The sequence below is a fragment of the Panicum hallii genome, chromosome 7 (assembly GCF_002211085.1).
Source record: "Panicum hallii strain FIL2 chromosome 7, PHallii_v3.1, whole genome shotgun sequence".
Classification (NCBI taxonomy): Eukaryota; Viridiplantae; Streptophyta; class Magnoliopsida; order Poales; family Poaceae; genus Panicum; species Panicum hallii.
The window spans coordinates 30,227,109-30,239,515 of record NC_038048.1 but is presented as its reverse complement, the minus strand read 5'-3'; the positions used below and the strand labels follow the sequence as shown (position 1 = coordinate 30,239,515).

General features: G+C 49.4%; 1 protein-coding gene across 1 annotated transcript; it reads right to left on the bottom strand.

Moving 5' to 3' along the window:
• Window positions 1-10,890: 10,890 nt before the first annotated feature.
• LOC112900606 (vegetative cell wall protein gp1-like) lies at window positions 10,891-11,472 on the bottom strand. The gene is made up of 2 exons (XM_025969451.1): window positions 11,071-11,472; window positions 10,891-10,926 (listed from the first exon to the last, which is right to left on the bottom strand). The coding sequence occupies exons 1-2, from the start codon at window positions 11,470-11,472 to the stop codon at window positions 10,891-10,893; spliced, it is 438 nt and encodes a 145-aa protein (XP_025825236.1).
• Window positions 11,473-12,407: the final 935 nt, after the last annotated feature.

Below are 12,407 nucleotides of genomic sequence, written 5' to 3'. Positions count from 1 at the left end.
ACTTTCAGGGTTTCCGGGTGGGGCTTGTGTATTTCCAAAAAGGGGTCCCCATCCTATGATAGGCGTCCCGAGTAAAACATGATCCTCCCCAATTGCCGGGACTGGTGTCCCACTTCGGGTCCAATCTTGCATGCGCCGGTCTCGGGCTTGCCTGAGGCTTTCTTGGGCGACTGCTTCGTTACTGACCGCGGCTGCGGCTCTTGCCTCGGCGTGGGCGGCTCGGATCTGCTGTAATCTCACTGCGAGCTCCGCTTGCTCGGCTCGATGGGTCTGTTCCCTCAGAAGGTTGGCTTGCTCATCAAAGAGTTGGTCCAGGGCGGCTAGGTAAGTAGCCACTTGGTACAGGGGTCCTTCTTCGTGGCGACGTCGTTCCAGGTTTCTCATGCGTGCTTCCCAGACTGGGGTCCTGATGGCCGGCGGGAAGAACTTCGCTGGCGTGGGGGCGAGGTGTTCTTCAAAAATCCGGCACAAATAACGGAGTGCTTTTTTGATGGCCAGGGGGTAGGTATCTTGGTGTCTAAATCCTGTGGCGGTCGCTCACCAAGGCTGGATGTCGGGGTAGCGGTTGCTCCTGGCGATGACCAGGATCACCCTGCAGCGGAGGGTACCATGGTGCTCGTACTCTCGGCTGTAGTACCTTGGGCGTTCTGTAACGCCAAGGTCCTCCAGGGTGTTGATCAAGAGGCTAGGGAATCCAGGTGCAGCTTGGCAATCGCCCTGGGTCCATCCTTCCTCAGCCATCTGAAACAGAAACAGGGTAAACAACCTGGTACAGGTGCAAAAGGGAGTAGATGATATTTATTATTACAACAAGGGTGGTACAGTTTTCATGGGTACGTGGTCATTAGGGTAGGGTTTTTGCTAGGGGTGCTAATCCTATCATGTGGATTCTTCCTCGGTCCTGATAGAGCGCTTCTTTATTGGAAGGAACCGATCCATCTCGTTTTCGGTCTGAGTACCCTTATCCCAATGGGTTTCCATGGGTTCTTCTTCTTCTTCCTCGATCCATCCACCTATTCCGTTGCGGTTCTCATATTCTTGCATCTGGGCTTGAAGGGCGGCTAAGGAATACTCGGCGCTTGCGGCTCTTGTCCGTTGTCCCTCCAACTCCTGGGTTAACTTTTCAATCCCATGGATTAGCTGCTTCAGTTGTGCCGCCTGCTCGCGGTAGAGTGCATCCAAGCTAGTGAGGTAGATGGACAGGTGGGAAACCGTGTCTTCTAGGTCTTCTTCTTCTCGTCCAAGTCCCCTCATTCGGGCAATCCAAGTGCGTCCTCTTCCCTCAGCGGGTGGGAAAAATCCCATAGGGGTCCGCTGAAGGTGGCGCCTGTAGAGTATACGCAGTCGTCGCAGGGCTTTACGAGCGGCCTTTCGATAGGTGTCGGGGAAGCGGAAACCAGCAGTGGAGATGAACCAAGGGTCCACATCAGGGTAGCGGGTGCTTCTCTCCACAAAAACCATCATGTCGCACCGAAGGGTGCCTCCGGTGATGTACTCACGGTAGGCATACTCCGGTGTTTCCATGATCCCAACACGTTCCAGGCTGAGCAATAGTAACTTGGGGAGGCCGGGCTCTGCGTGGCAGATTCCGCTAACCCATCCATTGCCAGCCATCTGGAACAAGGCAAAGACCAGTGGTGAGTGTTTGTGCAGAAAATTTCTAAATCGGGACAAGTTCTAGGGCTTGAAAAGGGGTCTCGCTCCTAGGGTTACGTCCTACGGCCAGCCTACGGCTCTGATACCACCTGAAGCGTCCCCCCATCAGGGAAGACTTAAAAGTGTTGATTTATCAGTCCCAGGAGGCTGATAACACTTTTATTACATCAGATGGTACATCACCGTACAACTCTACGCGGTAATGGGCAGTGAAGCGCCACTATTGCGAGGATTACAACCAGAACCCACACTACTACACTAGCTACGAAAAGAAAATCATCAGAGTCTTGCGCCATGCGGAATCCGACGGTGGTCTCAACCACAGGCAAGACTGGGTGCAGGACGAAACCCTACTCGTTGTCTTCGGGGACGTAGTCTGGGTCTTCCACTGTAAAAGTAAGAAGGGGTGAGTACAAACGTACTCAGCAAGTCCAATCACACCCACGGAGGGGGGTATAACAGAAATTAATGCAAAGGGGTAATCCAAGGGTACGGTTAGGGTTTGTTTGCGGAAATCTCGGCGTGCGGGCGCTTGGCAGGGAAGCCGGGAAGGGAAGAGAAAGAGGGAAGGAGAGGGAAAAGAAAGAAGGAAGGAGAAAGAAGAAGAGGGGAAAAAGAAAAGAAAAGGAGAGAAAAGAAAAGAAAGAAAGAAAAGAAAGAAAAGAAATGGAAGAGGGAAAGAAAAGGAGAGAAGGAGAGAGAGAGAGAGAGAGAGAGAGAGAGAGAGACGTGTCGGCGCCGGTCGCGGCGGCGACCGCGGCCGGTCGGCCACGCGCGCGGGATTCGCACGAGGAGAGGGAAAAGAAAAGGAGTCGCACCGGCGCTAATCGCGGCGGGCGATCGCACGTGAGCGACAGGCCAACGGGCGAAGCGGAACGGGACAGTGATCTAGTTAGGTTTTAGGGTTTTGGCGTCGAACAGTCTCTACGAATTACTCTAACGTGTGAGCGGAGCGGCGGTCAGGCTCGCGTCGGCCGTCGGTGTGGCGATGAAACGGAGAGAGTCCGGGTTTTGTGATGGATAAATTTTCGGTCAGGGCATCTTAACGCGTAGTTTAAATTCGAAATTTTCGGGGCGTCACACTTTCCTCTCCGCGCCTTCGTCTTCTCCCAGCCGAGTGAGTGAGGGCGGCGGCGACAGAGCGGCGACAGTGCGGCGCCATGGCGAGCCCCCTTGCCGGCGCGCGCGTCCACCGCAAGGTGAGCGCGCCGCCGTCGAGCGGCATCATTATGGTGCCCAGATTCGGCGCGCGACGAGCGGCGCGGCGGCGGCTCGTGCGGCCTCTGTTCGCGTGAGGCCCATGGCCTCACGAGGTCGGGTCGACGCGCCGGCGTCCCGAGCGCGTCGACGGTGGACGACGCAAGAAGAGGTAAGTCCTCCCCTTTACCGCCATCCCATTTTCTCTTTTAGCTAGGGTTAGGGTTTCTGTGGGCTTTATTCTAGGGATTTCTGTGGGTTCTTTTCTGTGGGTTCTTCCAAACTCTAATCAACGCAAGTAGATTAGGCTCTGATACTATTGTTAGATTTGTGTGTCGACTACTTTGATCGTGGATCGACTACCGCGTCATAGAGATGAAAGAAATCAAGTAGATCTAAAACAAGTCGAGTGCGAGGGAGATGGAGAGGAGAAGGGGCCACGGGAGTTATACCTTCGTGGCCCTGCACCGCGGGACTTGCAGAGGTGCTCGCCATCGTCGGGGCGGCGCTGGTGCTTGCGGTAGTAGAGCTTTGGGTCGCGACCGAGGGGAGGGGATGTGGCGGCGGTGTTGATGACGACCTTAGGTGGGTCTTCCCGCCGCTGCTGCGCTCGCACTAGATCGGCTAGGGTTTTCCGTGTCGATGGGGTGGCGGTGGCGTCGAACCTCGTCCCTTGTGCCGCTGGCCCCCACCTTCTTTTATAGCGCAGCGCGACGGGGGCCCACCAGCTAAGAACGAGCTGGAGCGCCCCCGATCAGGGCGCGGGTGAGCGGAGGCCCATCGGGCCCGTTGGGGTCCGAGGGTCTCTAGGAGATCAATCCAACATGGATCACACAAAGAAGCCCTTTAATTACAAATCCAAAAGGCGATCTCGGTATTCTCATTGGAATTCTTCAAGAATAAGGATCTCTCCGGTTCTAAGTGTCACAAGGTGGATAAGGACACTTAGGTTAGTATGTTTTATTGTTTTTTAGTGATCGCACTATTAAGGGGGGCTAAGGCCAAGTAACTTGATTATAGAACCACATCACCTCACTTGGATGCACACATGCAATACTCAGGATATCATAAGCTCAATAAGGCTATTAGAAGCCTATCTCTCAAAGATGGTCAAGTTCAACTCATTGACCGGGCATGCTTAGTCAATGGTATGGGCCCTTGGGGCACGAACGTCCTAATATGGGTCGGGGCAAGCGATGGGCACAGGCACCTGTTGCTGGTTTGAATTCTGCTTTAGAGGCGTTCAGTCAAATCCGACACACGGTAGCTTCGCGCCACTGGCTTTTCAATCAAGCGCGATGAATAATTATGTGAATCAACGGATTCTCTCGCACTAGGTTGAATTACTATCGCGGCACGGTCATCAGTAGGGTAAAACTAACCTGTCTCACGACGGTCTAAACCAAGCTCATGTTTCTTATTGGTGGTGGGTGAACAATCCAACACTTGATGAATTCTGCTTCACAATGATAGAAAGAGCCCGACATCGAAGAATCAAAACGTAACATCGCTATAAATGCTTGGTTGCCACAAGCCAGTTATCTCTATAGTAAGTTTTCTTACGCCTCTAGCTTTAAACTTCGAAGATGGAAAGGATCGAGTGCTCCGACTTGTGTGATGTATGCAGGTACGGTTGACGTTTTCGGATGTAGAAAAAGGAAGCCTGCGCGCTGCACCAGCTATTCCTTCGAATTCGCCTGCTTCTAGTTGGTTGGCTCCCGCGTCTCTCCCGAGTGCCGACGCGAACGAGGAGTGAGTTTTGCATTTTAAACCTATCGTCGCAGCAGCAGTCAATGGTGTGGTGGATTTTCTGACTTGCTGTCAGGGAATCACTGTTTCCGTAACTTTGACCATAAGCGGGAGGAGGACGGCCGGAGTAACGGTGGACGGTCGCGTGGAGTGTGGGCTTGCAGACGATGGTGCGATGAAGTGATATCGCATGCAGCGGTGGGACCGAGAGGTCATGTCGACGGCATGCAGCATGCGTACAGACCAACGCCGACGAGTAATGATGCTGAGGAGAGGCGGGCGTGTTGTGACGTCGGAGTTAGCTGAATCGGGGCAACGACTTGACGGTGTAGAGAGAAGTCTGGCTGCTTCCTTTGAGCGACGGCAGTAATGGCGAGAAGCGACGGAGAGGAGTACTCCGGGGTGTTTAGATTCCCTCATTTTACAAAAAAAATTATATTGAAAAGCGTACTTCCTCTCACACAGTATACGCTTGTCAATGTAAAAAGTTTTTATAAAATGGAGGAACTAAACATTTCCTTAAGCGGCGTGAGAGTGCAGTAAGCCGGTGCTGATTTTGAGGAGTACTAGCCGGGTCAAGCTTCAGTCGCTGTGGTAAATTTGATGGGATGCTGCCCAGAGACGCGAGAGAGAAATGAGAGAGAGAGAGAGAGCGAGTCGTGGGAGGAAAAAAGTTAGAACAAAGGTACGGTAGTTAGAATAGAAATGATTTTATACCGTAGTTTGTGGAATTTAGGAGATGATACCGGTGGAACCGCTGTTGGAAGGGGTGAATAGAAGGAGAAATATTGCTGAGATGGCAATATAGTGGAAACCATTTAGTATTACGAAAGAAGTTAATTTTATAAAAAACTATTTGCCAAATGATGAATTTAGATAACTTTTTATGAATTTTTTATATAATATAAAGGGTAAACAGTTCAGGTAAAGATTAAAATACAATTTTTTGAAAGAATTTTTATTTTTAAAACTATGAGAGCTATGATGCCAGATCCAAGCAAAATAGATCGTTTTTGGCTTGTAATATATATAAAAAATCTACATAACTTTTATAATTTTTTATACATTGTCTCGAATTAAATATTTTAGTACATGTACACGTGTTATGCTAGTGCTAGAGCTAGGTCTACACCGTGCTGCCTGCTGCGGTACTGCTGCGCAGCAGTTTTTGCACGCTACGGATTAAAGTATTGTTATGAACATTTCGGTATAATTTAAATATTTTTCACATTAGAACATTTTTAGCATTATTTATTGAATAAAAGCACATATACATTTATAATTGCATTTAAAGGTTTGAAATTTTTTTATCAAATCATGCTAAACCACAAATGACTAAGAAACTTTTAAAAGCAACATTTTTAACCAAGTTGGATAAATTGTATGCTCAATAAAGTTGGATAACCAAGTTACAATTAATTAAAAGTAAAATATACCAGGGGTTTCTAGCCTTTTCATCCTCCCGTGTCTGGCACACAGACCCTGCAAAGGTTACGGCCTACACGAGTTTCCGCAATGGCTTATAAGATGGCAACAAGGTGGCAAGATTCCAAGCATATACCGATGGTTTGCTCCGTATGATCCCAGTAACCGTCGCGTGTCTCCATGGCTTTTGTAAGCAACATCCGCTGCTTTCACTTTTATTCGTTGTGTTCGTAAGGAGGTTCAGACGTTAGTATCCAATTACGAGCTAGTAACAAGGATGATTTGCTAGGTTGCTAACTCCAGATATATACATTGACTCTGAACTCTTCAAAAAATAAATTATTGTAGCTAGCGACAATTGCCCATCATTTTTCCCGAATAAATCTCTATACAGTAAACTTGCCTCGTAGGCTATAAATCTCCATAGCAGATGCATGCTCGCGTTGTTAGACCATCTGCAACAGACTATCTATACCTATACCTGTTTTTGGTGTTTCAATCGCTTTTCCAAGCAAACACCGCTTTTGCAAGCAACTTTCGCTGCTTTTACGTTGTGTTCATATAGAGGCTCAAATGTTAGTGTCCAATTACGAGCTACTAATAGTGATGATCCGCTAGGTCCTCAACTCCAATTAGATATAAACATTGGCTCCAAACTCTTCAAAAAACTAATTATTGTAGCCGCGACAATTGCCTACCTTTTTCTAGTATAAAGCTCTACATAGCATATCTACATATATCCGTACCCGTCTCAATAAATGGGTATGCACGTCTTACTATATACCTATCCGACCGTCTAAGACTGACTCAGCAAACTACCCAAAATCGACTACCCTATCTCCATTTACACGTCATCGTCTATGTCCAAGTTCTTACTAAACATGATTTTAGCTAGCTAAAGTAAATCGAATTGCTCAACCTGACTTGACACAGGATACTGACAAGAGTCAGGTTAGTAGGTCGGCGACTTGGTCCAGCATGCACGGCCAGGCTAGGCTTGGCATAGGCTCGTCCAACTTTACTTTTCATATTTAGAAAAATAAAACTAATAAAAATGTAACGTTATAAAGTTTTTTAGCTGTAAGCTTGTCGTATACTGAGTTGGAAATTTTTAAAAATGGCAACCTAATATTTTAAAAGTCTCTACGTAAAATGATGATAAAGTCTAAATGTAATTTTTTGAAAAGGTCTGTCAGGTATTTATACATCGTGTGCTGTCGTGTCGGGAGACGAGGTGTGGTGATGAAGCAGAAAGCCAGCTGGCCGCAGGGATTCCAGGGACGGAGAGCGCCGAGCTTGACTGGTAGGAGTTTGACTGGTTGAGCAGGAGGAGGCAGACGTTGCCAGCAGCAACTCCGCCATGCCGTGCGTCCACGGATGATCAGACCCACCTCGTCTGCCTCTGCGTGGTGGGACCCATTGTCTCTTCATTTTCTCGTGACCCTCACGATCTCTGTCCTCACAGATGATGCAGTGGCAGGTGGCCCCTCTTGAGTGCTAGTAGTAGCTTTATTTCAGTCATATGTGAGCTAATGCCGGTAAAGCGGATTACAAAGACAGCACCTGCAAATTTGCAACACTAGAGCTGACCTCCGGATCTTGAGGTATCTCCGTTTCAGATTGTTGTGTACCTGCTGTGTTTGTCGATTGGACGTTCGCTCTTACTGTCGTGGTAGCAGGCAACTGAATGCAGCCTTCGACCTTAACCTCTTAATCTTTACTGAGGGTGTGTTTTATTGAGGGTGTGTTCGTTTCCTAGGGTCTAAAGTTTAGACCCGTCACTTCAAAGAGAATCTTATCGTTTAGAACTATTAAATAAAATCTAATTACAAAGCTAATTGCAGAACCTCAGGGCTAATTCGCGAGACGAATCTAATGAGGTATATCAGACCATGATTAGCGGATGATTACTGTAGCATCACTGTGGCAAATTATGGATTAATTATGCTCATTAAATTTGTCTCGCGGATTAGCACCCATCTGTGCAAAAAGTTTTATAATTAGACTTTATTTAATACTTCTAAATGACAAGATTGTCTTTGATGTGACGGGTCTAAAGTTTAGAGGGTAGAAAACGAACGCACCCTAAGTATCCCATGTGTGCATCCAAGTGAGATGATGTGGTTTCATGGCCTTTGCCCCTCTTTATAGTGCAATCACTGTAAAACTATAAAACCTATACTAACCTAAGTGTTCTTCTGCACCTTATGGTACTTAGGATTAGAAAGATTCTTATTCTTGAAGAATTCCAACGAGAATTTTTGAAGAAGTACTCCTCATCGGAGGAGTCGGACTGTAGCTCGGACTAGTGAATCTCGACGACCCCCCCCCCTCCCCCCTACCTGACATGTTCCATACCATGCATGGTTTTCTTTTCTCCAACTACCAGAATATACTTTCTATTATCTTAAGCTGCAGCATCTACATCTATATATGCAATACGCTGTGTCTCGTATTATGAAGAAAGTTAAGCGCAGATATTTAAAGAAGACATTACTAAAACGCTCATATGGTCCACCATAAAGCCATACCGAAACCAGGTGTTAGTTGGCCCTCTCTTAGTCTCTTGATGCACAGAACCACATTGATTGAAGTTTGATTAAAGTTGGTCAGCATGCGGATTCAAATTGCTAAAAGAACAAGTAGTACGTCCATATACACTACATGAAAACAGGACATTTTCGTCGGCTTTAGACCCAATGCCGACGAAAATAGCTATTTTCGTCGGCCTCCCGACGAAAATAGGCCGACGAAATAAACTCGACGAAAATAGGATCTTTTTCGTCGGTTGCCGACGAAAATAAAGCTATTTTCTTCGGCTATATTGGCCGACGAAAATATCCTTCTATTTTCTTCGGCCCTCTCAGCCGACGAAAATGACTTCACTATTTTCGTCGGCCTCGTGAGCCGACGAAAATATATAGCGTATTTTCATCGGCCGACGGCCGACGAAAATAGTGTAATCTATTTTCGTCGGCTGTCTGGCCGACGAAAATACTGGGCTGCTTTCCAGTATTTTCGTCGGCCACCTGGCCGACGAAAATACTGGCACCTCCAACCAGCAGCTGCAGCTACCTGATGCCCAATAGCATATCATAATCCATCAACATACAATCAGAATTATGAAATACATCAACATCCGATAAATATAATTGAAGAACCAGAAACGGTATCACATGATGTCGATAACCTCCAAAGCAGTTACTTGACATACATAACATACATATTCATAAGCATAATATATCCAAAGCAAGTTATCCACTGAAGGACTTTCGACACGCTCCCCTGCTAGGCCTACATGGCAAGTGCAAGAGCCTACAACGCGAAAACACAAATCAAGGAGGAGGGGTAATGTTATGTCCGCTGCCGCAGTCACCTCTAGAAATGTTACGCGGTGCCGATGGTGGCGTGGACGGGCTGGCAGAAACTCCTTGAGGATGAGTACTCGTCGAACCCTGATTATAGAAAAAGTTAAATCTATTTAGTACGCATATGTAAGACAATTTGAGCATTGCTAGTTATACGATATAATTACCACTTGTGGAGATGGTAGACGCACAAATGGTACAAAATTAGGCGGTGGAGGAGGAGGCGAAGGAAGAGGTGGCAAATTAAATTGTGAGCCAAGGGTAGCCGCTAGCATTTCCTAAAAACCGATAGTAGATTAAATATCTTATAGCAATGAAAAGTGCATAAGAACTTGAAAAAATATAAAACTTGCATAGTACCTGAATCTGTCGATGCTGAGCGAAATAACCTTGCATGTACTCGTGCTGTTGCCTTGCCCACTCCTCTTGCCTCTGCATCGCCTCTCTATGCTGCCTTATCTCCTCGTGCATTACAGTTTCCCTTTGACTTTCTTGTTGGTAGCCCCGAGATTTCTGAGTGGACTGGGAACACCTTGCCTCACTCAAAGCACCACTTGTATCAATAATGCCATTCAACATGCTAAACCTGCCATGTTTCTTCCCTCCCCCGCTTGAGTATAATGCACCGACATCCACATCACTCGTCCTCCAATCATACTCCTCCCCATGACGTGCCACCATTTCATCACCATATCTCGCCTACCATTCAGGCAACCAATAATAAGATTATATTGAAATCATCGCTTAATTGAAATCATATTATTTTACTAACCAGAGTCTGCGTGGCATTCTCACTGCAAAGAACCTCTAGCTGTGTAGGATCTAGGCCGTGGTGGCCTCGAATGTATGTTTCAATATAGCTTGGTGCCACCCCACTTTGTGCCTCCTGATAAAGAAAAAATTGTGATATTGCAAGTAAGCACATAATAAATAAATTGAAATAATAAACACGTACCATTCGACGAGCCAAACGAAGATGTCCATCAGCCCCATATCTTTGTGTAACCCGTGGTCCTGCTTGACGATTAGCTCTCTTCATTCGAGATTTTTCCACAAAGCTAGGTGAAGCCCAATAAGCACAAAGTGCTCGCCAAGCATCCGGACACTTTCTTAACCAAGGTAAACCGCTAATATCAACTTGAAGGTACTCATCCTCTCGAAGATATATCTCAGAAGCACCCAATTTCTTGTACGGCTCCTGCTCCTGTGACTCCCCGTGCTCATACCATCTCTTATAGTTCGGCATGAAACCCCACTTGCATAGGTAATGCTCCATATCGATCTTGACTTGACGAGAACAATTCTGACACTTGTTACATGGACACTTTGCCAAACCACCACCAGGAGACAAGGAAAATACATGATCAACAAAAGCTTGTGTGCTGACCATCCACTCTCGCGTAGGTATTCCGTTACTTGTCCAACCATCATACATCCAACTTCGATCGTCTCTCATTTTCTCAAACTAGCTACTTCATAACGAAAGTGAGAAATATTACTTCATTAACGATACTAAGCAAACAATAATTATCTAGGAAATGTAACACAAACATTTTAAGAGTAATACAGTTTAAGAGTAATACAAATAATTATCTAGTGGACAACAATGCATCACTAAGTTTAATAGTTATTCGGTCAGTTCAAAACTAGCAGCAAAGAGAACGGGCAAGCATACCTGTGGGCGGCGGTGTGCCGTGGGTGCCTGCGGGGGCGGCAGTGGGGGCACGGCGTGGGGCCTCGGGGGCGGTGGCGGGCCACGGGGCCGCGCGGGCGCGAGGCGGTGGCAGCGGCGGCCGCGGGGGCGCGATGCGACGGAGGCGGCCGCGGGGCAGAGGGCCACGCGGGGCAACGGGCCGGGGTGCGGGGCGCACGAGCAGGGGCGCGCGCGGGCGGGGCAAAGGGCTGCCGGGCGCGGGGGCGCACGGCGCACGGGCACGGGCAGGGGCGTGCGGGCGCAGGCGGGCGGGTGGGGCAACGTGCTGCCATGCGCGGGGGCAGGGGTCGCACGGGCAGGGGCGCACGGGCGCGCGGGCGCCGGCAGGGCAAAGGGCTGCCGCGCGCGGGGGCGCACGGGCATGGGCAGGGGCGCGCGCGGGTAGGGACGCGGGCGCGGGGAGGCGGGGCGAGGCGGGGCGCGGGGGGCTGCGGCGGCGGCGGGGGCCGCGGGGCCGGGCGGCGCGGGGCGAAGGCGGGGGCCGAGGCGGGGCGCGGGGGGCAGCGGCGGCGGCGCGGCGCCGTGGGCCGCGGGGCGGCACGGGGCGAAGGCGGGGCCGAGGCGGGCGGTGGGCGGCGGGGCGCACGGGGCGCGGGGGCGCGGGGCGGCGTTGCGGGCGGCGGCGGCGGGGCGCGGGGCGGCGGTGCGGGCGGCGGCGGCGGGGGCGGGGTCGGGCAGGGGAGAGGAAGAAAGGAGTTTGTGAGTGTGGGGGTACGGCGCGCGGTAGTTAGCTAGGGTAACTTTATTTTCGTCGGCTTAGGTTAGCAGACGAAAATAAGGTTGTAGTTTCGTCGGCCCAATATAAACCGATGAAAATAGTCCCAATTTTTCGTCGGTTAGTTCCGAGCCGACGAAAATATGGTGATGTTTTCGTCGGCCTTTATTTGCCGACGAAAATAAGTCGTAATTTCGTCGGTCTGTTTTGGCCGACGAAATAAATCAAGTATTTTTATCGGCCGCTTCTGTGGCCGATGAAATTAAAAGTGACCGACGAAAATGTCCTGTTTTCCTGTAGTGATACATGCAGTGATACATGCAGTGCAGCCAAGTGCTGCTTGCAGAGAGCTCGAGGAGATCGAGCACGGTGACACGATGCGACTATACACACGCCAGGGCACGTGCCAATTAAAGCCACGGCTGCGCAGGCTTTTTAGCAGACCGTGAGTCTGACGGGTCCATTGCTGTGAAGCGCAGGGCGGACGGCCTACCCTCCGGCGCGCGGTCGCATTGATCTGCGGCGCCGCGGCGCCCTACTGACTCGCACGACGCGATCAAGAAGCCGTACTGGTGGCGCAAGC

Bases quoted from the DNA above. Each gene is read 5' to 3' on its own strand.
- LOC112900606 (XM_025969451.1), bottom strand. From the start codon at position 11,472: ATGCCCGTGCGCCCCCGCGCGCGGCAGCCCTTTGCCCTGCCGGCGCCC. The intron at 10,927-11,070 runs GTATGCTTGCCC...TACATTTCCTAG, and splicing joins CGGCACACCGCCGCCCACAG to ATAATTATTGTTTGCTTAGT.